This window comes from Danio rerio, chromosome 15 (genome assembly GCF_049306965.1).
Source record: "Danio rerio strain Tuebingen ecotype United States chromosome 15, GRCz12tu, whole genome shotgun sequence".
In the NCBI taxonomy this organism is placed as follows: Eukaryota; Metazoa; Chordata; class Actinopteri; order Cypriniformes; family Danionidae; genus Danio; species Danio rerio.
The window spans coordinates 37,637,620-37,653,710 of record NC_133190.1 but is presented as its reverse complement, the minus strand read 5'-3'; the positions used below and the strand labels follow the sequence as shown (position 1 = coordinate 37,653,710).

The window sequence follows — 16,091 nt, the reverse complement described above, 5'->3', positions numbered from 1 at the left end:
CCACTAGTGGTACACAGGCTTCTTTCTAGTGGTACGCGGAGGAATGAAATATGTCATGCTACACACATTTAAAAATTTATCAAAAAATATGTATATAATATGCCATATATGACATATAGCCTATATTTCTGAGGTAATCTACCAAATTTTTTAACTGTGCAGAGTTGTAGCTGCTTTACTGGGCCTACTGTGCAACTGTAGTTCAATACTGCTCATTTTGGTGGTACTTGGAGAGACCATTTTTTCTGAGGTGGTACTTGATGAAAAAAGTTTGAGAACCACTGCTCTAAAGGCTTTTCGTCAATGTGTATTTTCTAAAATTACTGTGTGTGATGATTTTGAGATGCAGATTGCACCACAAAATTTTTTATGATTATTATTTTAGGCAATTTATCCTCAGGACTCAATTGATTTTGAGTCAGACTCTACAGCATCTGGACAAGACTCTCCCATGCAAGACCATTTTCCCATCAATAGTCCACAGGACGGTGAGTTTGACTGTTTTCATGTGTATAATCCTAGGTGTGTTCCATTCAGATTGAGAAATGTACAAAATAAAGTGGCTAATAAAAAATCTTCAGTCCAAGGCACTCAAAGTAGGTGAACTTTCTTTTTTTTAATTATTTTAAGTGCCTTGGACTGATGATTTTTTGTGTATCTATATGAATCCCTTGTCCAGATAGAATTGAATTATGGAATTTTAATTTTAAAGTGACTAATAGTTTGCAATACTGTTTTTTGTTTGTTTGTTTGTTTTCAGATCCATTCCCCTTCAATGATGAAGAAACATCTAGAGAGATCAGAAGGTATTTAATTTCCCAAACCCATGCACACAGACATCAGTTTCACATATTCTAGTTTTAAGTGAAAACTATGTTTTAATATTAATGTCCAAATTCTCAGTATGTGGCACAGCAAGTCAGAGGAGGATGAGAAAGAGAAGTTCATTCCTACATCCAAAAGCGAGACGGAGAAATATAAAGTGAGTCGAACACTAAGCTTCCTCAGGAGCCGAATGGTCAACACCAAAATAAAAAACAAGGTGAGATGGACAAACACTTGAGTGAAGCAATTCATAAAAACAAAATATAACTTTTAATGCATTTTTTCAAATGTATTTTACATATAGTAATGCGTACAAAATATCAAGAAATCAATGAAAAAATTGTATTGGTGTAATATTACTGTTTTTTTTATACTTTCAATATTGTGTTTCAACATGTTTTTGAAAAATATTTATTTTATTTACATACAGTTCAGGCAAAATGATTAATTAATGTGAAATTTATTTATTATTATTATTATTATTGATTTTTTTTTTTTACATATTTCCCAAGGGATGATTGAATGTTAAACAGAGCAAGGAAATTTGACACTATAATATTTTTTTCTTCTGGAGAAAGTGTTATTTCCTTTAGTTTGACTAAAATAAAATCAGTTTTAGAGTTAAAAAAAATAAATAATTTGAAGTCAACATAAATAGCATGTATTTTTTTAATTGAACGCAAAACAAACCACTGTTTCAAGTCTTCAATGACTTGCCTAATTAACCTGACTTAGATATCCAATCTTGTTGAGCCTTTAAATTGCACTCTAAGCTGAATACTAGTGTCTTGCAAAGTATCTAGTAAAATATTATGCACTCATTGCAGTGTCATCATGGCGATGACAAAATAATTTAGTTTTGAAAATTGGAATTTAGTTATTGAAACTATTATTGTTTAAAATCATCCCTATGTTAAACAGCACTCAGGAAATATTTGAAATTTCATAGGAAGACAAAAACTGTTGTCTTCAACTGTATATACGCAGTGTAGGGCACGTTCCTTTAAAAGAATAATTAGTTATAGTTACTAGTTACTTCTCATTATAAAAGTTACTAATTTCCAGGGAAAGAACACAGTAAAAAATGCTGAGTTATTTATTTAACTCAACGGTTGAGTTAAAAATATTTGATGCTTTGTTGGGTTCATTTTAACATTTATTGAGTTATTTATTTAAAAACTCAACCAGCTGGGTTAAAAATGTTGAATTTCAACAGTCAACTGATTTATCTGACAGTACAGCTGTATGTGTGCATTGTTGTTTTTGCATTGTAACGTTTATTTAAGTTTAGGCTCAAGTTTAACTTGTTGTTTTTTAATCAAATTACCTCTCTGTGTCGTGTTTTTTTTATATCCGTTTCACCAGCACTCTTAATTATTGATGATACAAACGCGTGCTTCATAGCAGATCTATATTAAACGGATAAAAACGCTTAAGTGGAACTTAAAATGTAGAGAAAGAAAAACCTAGCATCTTCAGTACTTTTGAAAACTGCATATTATTTATTTACACAGCCATAATATAGTAGTACTAATAGAGTGGAGGAACTATGACGTCACTTTGTAGGCTAATCGGCTGCTAGAATAAAACTGGTTCCCTCGTGAAAATCCCTATAGGATTTTCCCATAGGGTTTTCGAAGATTGCGAATAATAAGCTCTGTGTTCAAACACGGTTCATTACACTTACACATTTTGTTCAGCCGGATAATTGTCACACGAAAATACAACTTTGTGCACTTTTTGACCTTAAATGCAAACGCAAGACTTGAAAAGCTAACATTAGGCTATAAACGGACTACAGGTTGTTTTTACGCACGCGAGCGATACACTTATTTAAATATGTCTCATAATAATACTATATAGGCACATTTATACACATTTTTAAAACTTTTAGAACAACCGCAAAGCAAAACAGATTTCCCACGTAAAAACGATCCAAAAGGCACAAAGATCTATTTGTGTTTGCGTGTTTATTAGTTTATAATAAATAGCGTGGATTATAATATAATAAACAGAGAGATTAACTCTTTGTCATGGACAATATTTCTAAAAAATAAGCTTGATAAGTTGTCTGTAGCAGGGTGGGGCTGACGTCACTGACGAGCGCCCCGAGGGCTCTGTAGTCCGTTTATAACCTAATGTTAGCTTTTCAAGTCTTGCGTTTCATTTAAGATCCAAAAGTGCTCAAAGTTGTATTTTCATGTGACAATTATCCGGCTGAACAAAACGTGTAAGTGTAATGAACCGTGTTTGAACACAGAGCTTATTATTCACAATTCGAAAACCCTATGGGAAAATCCTATAGGGATTTTCACGAGGGAACCAGTTTTATGCTAGCAGCCGATTAGCCTACAAAGTGACGTCATAGTTCCTCCACTCTATAGTAGTAATAGTAATATTAGAATAAAAAAATAACGTTTAATCAAAATAACCCAATGCATTGGGTTAAAATAACCCATAGTTGGGAAGGTGCTATAATAACCTATAGTTGGGTTATATGTTGGGGTATTTTTATCCCAACTGTTTTAACTGAGTAACTATTATTAAGGTTACTTAAAAAAATAATAATCTAATTTGTCAAATGACTAAAAAATAAATATAAAACATTTCACACTACTCCACTATTTTAATGTTGCTGTTAGACACTGAGAGAGAAAACCATCAAATTCAACATATCATTACTATAGTTGCACAATAAACCACAATAGATGGTTTAGAACTTTAAGTATTTACTGCACAGACCTTTCCCAGTGATGGGTTGCAGCTGGAAGGGCATCTGCTGTGTAAAACATAAGTTGGCGGTTCATTCCGCTGTGGTGACCCCGGATTAATAAAGGGAATAAGCCGAAAAGAAATTGAATGAATAATAGAATGAATAGGTGTGTGCGACTGACACACTCACCCTTTTCTGCCTGTGATTGGCAAACAATGCAAATGGACACTATCTAAGCCAATCATCACGTTCCTAGTTACACCATGTTCACAGACACACCAATCATCAACACTGGTTAGTTATATATCCTGCTCCAGCCCTGAACACACACACACACACACACACACACACACACACAAATCAGAAAAAAAAAGGTCCTATGGCACATTTTATTGTGTTAGTAATGGTAACTGCGTTGTTAGGGAGGAAACAGTAATTCATTTGATTACTTCGTTACTGAAAAAGTAGCGCTGTTTATTTATAGCGCCGTTATTCCTATCACAGTATATAAGACACCAAAATAAAAAAGTCAAAAAGTAATAAATATATGCAAATATTTTGGAAAACTATAGTTTATAAGAAATTGTAGGGTTTTTTTGCCGGTCTACATTTGCGATTATTGAAATAAAATAGAATTATATATTAATAAAAAAATCGTCAGGAGAAAAATAGCATTCAATATTATCACAATTTTGAGATGCTTTTATTTACTTATTTATTATTTCAGCTAGTCGGTTTTAATACACTTTTAATATCTGTTTGTTGACAGGTAAATGCAGATGTTTCCTCAGCCTTGCACCAGCTCTGCTCACTGCAGGAGCCTGTTAATACAGCTTGTGAAGTCTGTGAGGATGTGAACAGTGATGAACCACAGCAGTGCACATGTGAGCGTGTGTTTCTTTTGCATATTCATATCACTTACAACACTTGCAGAGGTTGTGTGTGATCTTACTCACATGTGAATCAGCCATGTTTGAATTTTTAAAGTAAAATTTTGCACACAAATGATCTACCATCATTTTCTGAACACAACAATCCTGTGATAATAATAGTCTAGAGTAAATCTGCATTATATCGTTTACATTTATGCACCAATAATTGTACCAAAAGTCTAACGTTAAGATGTCACTTTCTATCCAGACTGCTCCATGATCATTCATAGGGCCTGCTGTGATTCTGGCCCTCTGTGTTTAAAGGTGTGTAAGTGTGTGTTTGTGTGCACAGTTTAATTACAAGGCTGCTTGAATCTAAAATATGTGTTTGCATTTATTTCCACAATCCAGAATCCTCATCAGGCACTTTTGAAAAGCGCAGACTCTTCAATATTAATTTGTGAGAGAGCAAATATGTTACATTCTGATTAGCCACGTTATGAAGTGTTTATGTAATCACGCTTGCTTCATTAACAGACTCGTCCAGTCAGAGTTCTCCATCCCTGTCTCTGGTCCCTGACAGTAGCACAGTATCACACAGGTCTGTTTCTGTTTTACACTAACTTTATTCGTCTTAAAGTCAGCAGTGTTTTGAGATTTGAGATGGGTTTTTTATGCTTCTGTATCAGAAAGAGGAGTAACAGCGAGGGGTGTGGCCATAATGTCACTCTGCGGAAAAGCAAGTCATTGATTGGTCATTCTTCTGTAAGCTCCGCCTCCAGTAAGTTTGTCAAGACATTCCAAAGCTGTAAAGTAGGACTTTTTTCTTTTCTTATGCTTTTGATTTTTTCCCCTCACAGTTAAGTGAGGAATGAAACTAGTAAGTAGTCCTAGTTTTGGTCAAGTTTTTTATTTATTTATTTATTTTTATAGAGTTTTGTAATATTTTTATTCATTAATTTCTTTTCTTTTCGGCTTAGTCCCTTTATTCATCAGGGGTCACCACAGGGGAATGAACCGCCAACTTATCCAGCATATGTTTTACACAGCGGATGGCCTTTCAGCTGCAACCCATTGCTGGAAAATATCCATAAACACTCATTCACACACATACACTACGGCCAATTAAGCTTACCTAATTCACCTATAGGGCATGTCTTTGGATTGTGGGGGAAACCGGAGCACCCAATGGAAACCCACACAAACACGGGGAGAACATGCAAACTCCACACAGAAACGTCAACTGACCCAGCCGGTGTTTAAACCAAGGACCTTCTTGCTGTGAGGCAATTGTGCTACACACTGCGCCACTGTGACAAAAATATTATTAATAATATTTTAGTTTGTTTTTTTCCTTTTTTTTCTACTTTTTTTAAAATTTTTATTTAGAGAAAAGAAAGAGAAAAAAAACAGAGAACAAAGCAGTTGTCATAGGGGTTACAGAATCAAGTCATTTTACGTTTGACATACAATATCACAAATTGTTTACAATGACATATTCAGACCATTTTTTCCAGTACTTGTTACACTTTTAAAAAAAATCAAATCTTAGATTAAAAGTGAGCCTCTCCATACAGTGTATTTCCTTTACAATTCCTATCCATTGAGCCCTTGTTGGAGGATCAGCCCGGAACCATTTTCGAGTTATGACTTTCCTGCTACTTACCAAAAGGATTTGAATTAAGTATTTGTCAATAGTTGGAATAGTTTCTGGTATTTTCCCAAAGTATAATGTTATAAATGAGTCGTCCAATTCTTCTCCTGATTATATTTTAGTTTTAATAAACTATGGGGGAAACCAGAGCACCCCGAGGAAACCCACACCAATTAGGGGAGAACATGCAAACTCGACACAGAAATGCCAACTGACCCAGCCGAGACTCAAACCAGCAACCTTCTTGCTGTGAGACGACAGTGCTAACCACTGAGCTACCGTGATGCCCTTAATAATTCATTTTTATTCAAGTTTGACATCACTTGTCATTGTTGTCAAATAACATGAATAATCTTTCATTCATTTTCTTTTCAGCTTAGTCCCTTTATTAATCAGGGGTTGCCGCAGCGGGAATGAACCGCCAACTTATCCAGCATATGTTTTTACAAAGCGTATGCCCTTCTAGCTGCAACCCAACACTAGGAAACAGCTATACACTCTTACATTCACACACACACATTATGGCCAAATCACCTATAGCGTATGGAAGGTAAATCCTGCCAATTTTAAATAAATCAAATAAACATTGGAAATGAAAATCAGATTAACAATTTCATTTTAAAACACTGCTCGCAAAATATCTGCCAAAATTAAAAACAAAATGAAATTATTTAATTTTCATTTTCTTTTTCACTTTCACAACACATCGTCCCTGTCAAATTGATAATTAAAATGAAGTTGCTAATGTAACATTTCATTTTCACTGCATTTCCTCGTCAAGACTGCCAATATTAAAATGAAAAGCCAAACTGAAAAATAAAATGCAAACACAATTTTTACAAAGTGTGTTATTAATGTTCACGCTATAATAGTGACACAACCTAAATTAAAATGTAAATTTAAGCTTTCCTTTTATTGACACTTTTTCATTTCAGTTTTCATTTTTGATTTCAATTTCAACTTCAAGCTGTATGCAAAGCCTATGCTAATCAGTGGGAGGGGCAAATTCAAGTGACGTTGAGTGCTTTCACACACAGAGCCGGAGGGCAGAAGCACGGTTTTGATGGATAGGATAGTGTGAGTTACTAGTGTAAATACAGTATAACAGAAGTAAAATGGCAAAAACTGTTAGTCAGCTTTTACGACGTCACTTGAATACGCCCCTCCCACTGATTAGCATAGGCTTTGCATACAGCTTGAAGTTAAAAATGAAATCGAAAATGAAAACTGAAATGAAAAAGTGTCAATAAAAGGAAAGCTTAAATTTACATTTTAAGTTAAATTGTGTCACTATTATAGCGTGAACATTAATAACACACTTTGTAAAAATTGTGTTTGCATTTTATTTTTCAGTTTGGCTTTTCATTTTAATATTGGCAGTCTTGACGTGGAAATGCAGTGAAAATGAAATGTTAAATTGGCAACTTCATTTTAATTATCAATTTGACAGAGATGATGTGTTGTCAAAGTAAAAATGAAAATTAAATAATTTCATTTCGTTTTCAAATTGTTAATCTGATTTTCATTTTCATTTCCAATGTTTATTTGATTTATTTAAAATTGGCAGGATTTACCTTCCATAATAGTGCATGTCTTTGGACTTGTGTAGGAAACCAGAGTACCTGTAGGAAACCCATTGCCAACACGAGAAGAACATGCAAACTGACATGCACACAGAAATGCCAACTGACCCAGCCAGGGCTCGAACCAGCGACCTTCTAGCTGTGAGGCGATTGTGCTAGCCACTGCGCCACTGTGACGCCCTTATGAATAAACTATAGTTTTACCAAAAGACACTTATACACTCTAAAACACTTGAGTTTGTCCATCTATGTGTCGATTTTACATAAAATCTGAAGACTTTTTAACCCAACATCATCTCTGTGCCAGATTCATCAGCTCAGATTTCGTTTGACTACTCTGCTGAATCGTGGAGTGCAGTTGTAGACGCTGAATTCAGCAGGACACTTGAGAAAGAGGTGGTCAAGAGACAGGAGATCATCTATGGTCAGTAATCATGGCTGCACAACATGTTCAGTAGAATGTTGATGGTTTTAGATGGCATACAATGCTCTAGATGGACTATTGTGTTTGATGGAATGCCTGATTTGATTGGTCAGTGTTGTGTTTGTGGTAGAGCTGATGCAGACAGAATTTCACCACGTCCAGACGCTCACCGTTATGGCTGATGTTTTGAGACGGGGACTGCAGGAGGACGTGCAGGTGGAGCAGGACGTCATCAGTCAGATTTTCCCCAGGCTGGACGAGCTCTTAGCTTTGCATAGGAACTTTCTTTTAGACATGGAGACCAGACAGAGGGCTTCTGTTTACCCAGGAGAGCACAAGAACTACATCATCCAGCAAATCGGTGATATCCTGTGTCAGCAGGCAAGAAAATAATCACTTCACATATTGAGACTGAACAAATGTAGCTTTTACCTTAAGCTTTAATTTGTAATCTTATATGTAGTTCTCAGGCCCAAATGCGTCTCAGATGATAGAGTTATATGGCGACTTCTGCAGTCAGCATCCAGAAGCGCTGAAGATTTATAAGCAGCAGTTGCAGAACAACAGGAAACTGCAGTTATTTCTCAGAGTAAGTTGAGTGAATGTGCACAGAAACATGCTTATGGGTAGCAGCTTATGGAAGTTTTTGAATACCCAAATTTTTTTTTGTCTTCCACAGCAGCAGAGCACCAAATCTGTCATCAAACGCCGCGAAATCCCAGAATTCCTTTTGCTCGTGACTCAGAGAATCACAAAGTACCCTGTTCTGATAGAGAGACTCCTTCAACACACTGATGGTAAATATGGTAAATGCATATTTGTAGAAGCTGGTAAAGTGCAAAAATTGTTTATGAATATAATAATAATAATAATAATTATAATAATAATAATGAATTTTATTTGTAATGCACTTTTCTTAACCTCAAAGCACTACAATAGAAGATATTAAGCACATCAATTATTTTTTTTAAAGTACAAAATACATAAACAGTACAAAATAAGCCATCAAATATCTAATAACATATTTGAAAATCTGGAATCTGAGGGTTAAAAAAAACAAAATACTGAGAAAATCCCATTTAAAGTTGTCCAAATTAAGTTCTTAGCCATGCATATTACTAATCAAACACGTAATTTTGATATGTTTACAGTAGGAAAATCTCGTCATGGATCACAATCTTTACTTGATATTTCTAATGATTTTAGAAGTCAAATATAATCAAGGTTTGAAATGAACACCCACTTACCATGTCAAATGTCTGAAAATCTGTTTATAAAATATATTTAAGTATAAAATAATTTTGATTATTTAGTATATGCTATTTTTCTTTTGGCTTGGAGTTCTCAATGACCAATAATTGCCTGGTAAGAGGAAAAAAATTCATTTGAAGCCCAGAATAAACTTCTGAAAGCGCTGGTGTATAATACAAAAAAGCATTTATACAACTTAAAAGGACAGTTCACCCAAAATTGTTTAATTCTGTCATTATTTACTCATCCTCCACTTGTTTCAAACCCTTTTTGATTTTTTTCCTCCCATTAAACACAGAGAAAGATATATATAAAAAGAGGAAAAAAACATATATAAACATATATATATATGAAATATATATATGAAATATATATAATATTTGTGTTTATTTTTCAGAAGAATTTGAAATAAAAAATAGAGGGTTTGGGTTATTCTGTTTATAAGATTAACGGACCAAAATTAATGCAAGAGCACAGTGCATACATCATTATTGAGTAAATAGAGAGGAAATTTTTGGGTGAGCTGTATATTTTTAATACACTATATACAGCTGAAGTCAGAATTGTCAGCCTTCTTTAATTATAAGCCCCCCTGTATATTATTTTCCCCAATTTCTGTTTAACAGAAAATGTTTTTTTTTTTTCTTCAACACGTTTCTAAACATAATAGTTTTAATAACTCATTTCTAATAACTGATTTATTTTATCTTTGCCATGATGACAGTAAATAATATTTTACTAGATGTTTTAAAGATACTAGTATTCAGCTTAAAATGACATTTAAAGGCTTAACTAGGTTAATTAGGTTAACTAGGCAGGTTAGCGTAATTAGGCAAGTTATTGTATTGTTCTGTAGAGAATCGAAAACAAATAATTGGGCTAATAATTTTGACCTTAAAATGTTTGAAAGAAACTGCTATTATTCTAGCCAAATTAAATAAAACAAATGAGATTTACCCAAAAAGAAAAAACATTAAAGGAAATATTGTGAAAAATTCCTTGCTCTGTTAAACACTATTTGGGAAATATTTGAAAAGAAAGAAAAAATTACAGGAAGGCTAATCATTTTGACTTGTAAATAACTTTGTTGTGTGTTTGCCCTGCAGATGGCAGTGGCGAGCATTATGACATTGCAATGTCACTTGAGGGTCTGCGTGCGGTGATAGAGGAGGTGGACCGGCGTGTGGGACAATACGAGCGCTCAAAGAAGCTGCAGGACATTATCAGTCGACTGGACAACAAGAGCTGCACTCGTCTGAAGAACGGAGAGATCTTCGGCAAACAAGACCTGCAGAAATCACACCGAACTCTCACTCACTCCTCAGTGCTGACATGCAGGACGACCTCTGGCAGACTCAGAGGTCCTACTGCATGTGTTCATTTCATTTTTGTTCATAAATACACTGTCTAACAAAAGTCTTGTCGACTATCCAAGTTTTAGGAACAACAAATAGTAACTTGACTTCTGGTTGATTGGTTGGTGTCAGAAGTGGCTTATATGAAAGGCAAAGGCCTCTAGATTACACTTATTTTACCAAAATAAAACATAATCATGCCTTGATTTTTAGTTATATAATAAGGACAGTAAGGGCTGACTTAGCTTAGACAAAAGTCTTGTCACTTAACAGAAATAATGTACAGTATAGAATATAAAGTCATGGTGCAGTGGAAAAAGAATGAATATTGTGTATGACTCCCATGAGCTTGGAGGACTGTATCCATACATCTCTGCAATGGCTCAAATAACTCATCAATAAAGTCATCTGGAATGGCAAAGAAAGCGTTCTTGCAGGACTCCCAGAGCTCATCAAGATTCTTTGGATTCATCTTCAATGCCTCCTCCTCCATCTTACCTCAGACTTGCTAAATAATGTTCATATCTGGTGACTGGGCTGGCCAATCCTGGAGCATCTTGACCTTCTTTGCTTTCAGGAACTTTGATGTGGAGGCTGAAGTATGAGGAGCGCTATCCTGATGAAGAATTCACCATCTCCTGTGGTTTGTAATGTAATGAGCAGCACAAATGTATTGATACCTCAGGCTGTTGATGTTGCCATCCACTCTACAGATCTCTCACATGCTCCACATACTGAATGCAACCCCATACCATGATTTTACCTTCACCAGACTTCTTGGGATGCAGTTCAACAGACGAATTATAGTCAAAATCTACTTTCTGACTCTTCCAAATGATCAACTAGAAGTAAAGTTATTATTTGTTGCTCTTACAACTGAGATTGACGACAAGACTTTTGTCAGGTAGTGTATACTGTTTAACTCAATTCTTAGTGTCTCTTTTCTTTATAGATGTTCTGGCATTGCTCCTCACAGACGTTCTGGCTTTCCTTCAGGAAAAAGAGCAGAAGTTTGTCTTTGCTGCATTGGTACGTGCACAATATATTGAGATTATATACAAGTTGTGTGTCTTTTGTGCAAATATATTGTTTCTTCAGGAGCAGAAACCCTCTGTGATGCCCTTGCGAAGGCTCATTGTGAGGGAAATAGCCAATCAGGAGCGAGGATTATTTCTCATCAGCAGTGACTGCTCTGGGGGGCCGGAGATGTACGAGATTCACACACAGACGCGCGAGGAGCGCAACACATGGATGACACTGCTGAGACAGGCAGCGGAGAGGTGTGTTAGGCCTAGATTTTTTTTTATTGAGTCAGGTAACCTTTTCTAGTCATTTCAACACACATTAATCAAACTGACTAAAAATATTGAGTTCAACTTTGTATAACTTTAAAACAATGAGTGGCACAGTGGCTCAGTGGGTAGCACTGGCGCCTCAAAGCAACAAGGTCGCTGGTTTGAGTCCCGGCTTGGCATTTCTTTGTGGAGTTTGCATGTTCTCCCCATGTTGGCGTGGGTTTCCTCCAGATCCTTCGGTTTCCACCACAGTCCGAAAACATGCGCTGTAAGTTAATTGAATAAAATAAATTAGCTATAGTGTATAAGTGTGTGCGTGTGAATGAGTGTATGGCCGTTTCCCAGTACTAAGTTGTGGCTGGAAGGGCATCCGCTGAGTAAAACATATGCCGGCATAGTAAGCGGTTCATTCCGCTGTGGCAACCTCTGAAATGGAGACTAAGCCAAAGGAAAATGAATGATGTTCGGGGGTGAGGTGTCTGAATAACACGATTGAGAACTGGGTTAGTAACAGTACGGTGGTGTTAGTAACTGTACTATGGAGGGGGTTTCGGACGGCTGATGCGATCGGATACTATACTAAAGTCATCGACCAGGGGGTGTTACAGACTGTACCTAACAGCTGAGGACCAAGAGGGTAAAGGGGGTGAAATTACACAAGATTTCCAGGAGAAATAACAAAACGGGTGGGTGACAAGATATGGGTCTGAAATACGGGAGACTCCTGGGAAAAACTGGAATGTTGGCAGGTATGGTGTGCAGCATCCACTTGGATGAAACAAACTCCACACAGAAACGTCAACTGAGCCGAGGTTGAACCAGCGACCCAGCAACCTTCTTGCTGTGAGGGGACAGCACTACCTACTGCGCCACTACGTCGCCTAAACTGTGATGAAAACATTTATTAAATATATTACATTTTATTTGGGATGGGATGGAACACATTGGATGGGAATTCGGGCAATTTATTTAAAGTAATTTTGCAAATTTGGATGTAAACTTAACTACCAGCAACTGGAATATTGGCTTTGGCTTTGTGTCTTTACAGGAATTTGTAATAATTAATGTGATGGCTACCTGTAATAAACATAAAATATAGCAATATTTATTTATTTTTTATCAAATTAATAGAGGTTATAAGAGTTTTTAAATTAAAACTGATAATTTGATTTAAAAAAAGTAAAGAAAAAATGCAGAAAAAAAATCATACTGACTCCAACCTTCCAACTGTATGTGTGTATGATGCAAAAACCTCTAAGTGTCATCTGAAATTTTCTTCTAAAATTTGCATTTTTTTCTCTCTGGTTCCTATGTGTAGGTTCAGTAATTTCACATAGAATAGGTAATATTTATTGCCTTTAATGTGAAATAACTGAACATAAATATAGGAGGCTGTGAAAAATGCTCATTTCAGAAGGCACTTTTTTTGTGAGGTTTTTGTGTCCAAACTTTTCATATAGGCAGCACGGTGGCTCAATGGTTAGCACTGTCACCTCACAGCAAGAAAGTTGCTGGTTGGAGCCCCAGCTGGGTCAATTGGCATTCCTGCGTTAGAGTATGCATGTTCTACCCATGTTCGAATGGGTTTCCTCCGGGAGCTCCGGTGTCCCACACAGTCCAAAGACATGCGCTATTGGTGAATTGAATAAAGTAATGATGAGTGTGAATGAGAGAGAGTGAATGGGTGTTTCCTAGTACTGGGTTGCGGCTGAAAGGCTATCCGCTGCATAAAACATATGCTGAATGAGTTGGCGGTTCATTGCGCGGTGGCGACCCCTGATTAATAAAGGCACTAAGCTGAAAGGAAAATGAATGAATGAATTGAACTCTTCATATATCTGTGTGTATTTTAGTCTTCCAGATGACCAAACCAAGAAGAATGAGGGGGAAATTAAAGTCAAGAAGATACAGAAACTGCAAGGTATACATCCATACATCACTTTGTCCGTGGCTTTATCATTCCTTGTGTCTGATTTCTTGGTTGTGTCTGCATTTAGAGGCGCTGTTTTCACTGGACCTGCAGGTGTGCTCAGTCATCGAGGAGAAGTTAAGGATCTGCAGAGGCACTGGTGGTAGATGGAATCTGGCTAGCTGTCGCCTTCTCGTTCAACCCCATCCTGAAAACACCCCTCAGTGTGTCACATTACTGTCTGACGCACAGGAAGAGGGTAAAAACAATCTCCTTTCACCTCTGCAGACACATATTAATGCTGTTTGTCTGAAGCCAACTCTCTTTCATTCCCAGTGGTGAAGCTGGCTGTCACCTTGCTGTCTTGGCTTTTCCCGTGCATATTGTCACCAAGTACCCCTGACAGCTTTAGAGAGGAAAGAGGAAACTGTGAGTAATACCTTTACACCCAGATTCATATATGAGCAATATCACACTCGTAGCAGTGTGATATGGCTGAATATTGGCACTGTTGGGAGGTGTTTGTTGGCTAGAGACTGCAGGCAGAGTGCCTTAGTGCCCCCCACCAGTGCCAATATAAGTCATATCGCACTGCTACGAGTGTGATAGTGCATTTACACAACAGTTCAACAGCATAATTGTGTGTATGAAAAAGAAAATCAAACGCGGAGAGTCTCAGAAACCCTTTTGTATGAGGAACTACTTTCTTCTGCCATTCATTCACATCTGAAGTTGACGTCAGAATAGCAGAAACCTACGTGTCTATGTGATGACAAATAAGATGATTTTGCTCAAATTTTAAGAGTATAAGGCTGAATGGCATTAATTGCCATCAATCTACAGAGATCTCCCAGTATTTCCCAGGAAAAATATAACCCTGAAAAAGCAAAGCAATCACTATTAGATATTTTTTGGCATAAATACAGCAATATAAAGTACAAAAGAGAGAGATCGACTCAGAATGTCACTTTCCAATTCTATGATTTGTTCAAGTTTCGTTTTGAATTTACGCTCAGAAAAATATTTTTATCTCCGGCTTATTATGCAGTCTCTTTCGCCATCTTGTGGCAGAACAATGCGACATTCATTTCTTTGCTCAAGTCGTGCTAAATTACTACAAAATTTGTACTACAAAAATATTTTTTATTAAATATTACTGCAATTTATATGAAATTAATTTATTGATCAATAAAATTTAACAAAAAACAATATAAAAAGAAGTTAAACAGTCAAAAGAATAAGTTTTCATTCAGCATTAAGTTAATGTAAATCACGTAATGTAAGTTAAACTTTACTGTAAATAACAGATTGACCAAAATATTGCTGTAGATATAGCCTCATCAAATAACATTTTACAGTAGACTAAAATAAAGACACCCACCATACTTTTGAATTAGTAGCTATCAGAGGAATGCTTACAACAATATGACGCAGTAAAAGTCCCAAAGTTTATGAAAACATTATCAAATAGGCACTATGAATAAACTGCACAGTTACAATCTAAACGACTACATTTCAGACTTAAAAAGCCTCAAAAGTCCATTATGTTGTCCAACAGCTGCAATATTTGTCAAACTGTGTAGAGAGTTGTTTAGGCTTCGTGATGTTGTGGAGTAATACAGAAGGGTGAAGAGGCTGTGTGAGTGCTGATAGTACTTTAATATCTCACAGCTATCAGCCAGTCAGAATCGAGAACCATACAGAACAGTTGTATAAATACCAATAAATCAGTTTTGTTGTTTATTTATTTATTTGTTTGGTCTCAATTGCATCACACACAAACATGTTGGTATTGGGGGTTTACAGGGACTCTTCATACTCTCTGTGTATTGTGCAGGGGTGGCCCTGTTCCTGGAGAGCCACCTTCCTGCAGATTTCAGTCGTTACCTAAACACACCTGAACCAATCAATTAGGACCTGAACACCAGGTGATAATTACAGGCAGGTGTGTTTGATATGGGTTGCAACTGAAATCTTCAGGAAGGTGGCTCTCCGGGAACAGGGTTGGCCACCCCTGGTATACAGTAAAAAAGCTAATGTCAGAAGATCTCGTTAAGTATGATTTTGAATTACAAGGACATCAGACATGTCCCCATAAGCTCCTCAATGGAGTACAACTGGGTCATACCCATTAAACAAAAATACAGTCCTTGTAAACCACCAAAAGCAGCACACAAACTTGTAGAACTATCTTCATAAGGACTGCCTAT

At 36.3% G+C, this 16,091-nt stretch overlaps 1 protein-coding gene across 3 annotated transcripts in view; it reads left to right on the top strand.

Annotated features, from left to right (window-relative positions):
• The window catches only part of LOC101884284 (rho guanine nucleotide exchange factor 28), a 68,110-nt gene that overhangs the window by 44,537 nt on the left and 7,482 nt on the right, over positions 1-16,091 (top strand). For 2 of the 3 annotated variants that reach the window (XM_073923887.1, XM_073923888.1), the window contains 18 exons: positions 386-488; positions 761-806; positions 904-1,042; positions 4,308-4,422; positions 4,679-4,734; positions 4,822-4,870; positions 4,948-5,011; positions 5,100-5,191; positions 7,955-8,071; positions 8,202-8,452; positions 8,535-8,660; positions 8,751-8,868; positions 10,429-10,683; positions 11,630-11,706; positions 11,776-11,957; positions 13,826-13,893; positions 13,970-14,140; positions 14,218-14,310. In XM_073923887.1, coding sequence (XP_073779988.1) covers positions 386-488; positions 761-806; positions 904-1,042; positions 4,308-4,422; positions 4,679-4,734; positions 4,822-4,870; positions 4,948-5,011; positions 5,100-5,191; positions 7,955-8,071; positions 8,202-8,452; positions 8,535-8,660; positions 8,751-8,868; positions 10,429-10,683; positions 11,630-11,706; positions 11,776-11,957; positions 13,826-13,893; positions 13,970-14,140; positions 14,218-14,310 — 2,122 coding nt within the window. Of the gene's footprint in view, positions 1-385; positions 489-760; positions 807-903; positions 1,043-4,307; positions 4,423-4,678; positions 4,735-4,821; positions 4,871-4,947; positions 5,012-5,099; positions 5,192-7,954; positions 8,072-8,201; positions 8,453-8,534; positions 8,661-8,750; positions 8,869-10,428; positions 10,684-11,629; positions 11,707-11,775; positions 11,958-13,825; positions 13,894-13,969; positions 14,141-14,217; positions 14,311-16,091 lie in introns of those variants that run through there. The other variant, XM_073923889.1, reaches the window with a different exon arrangement.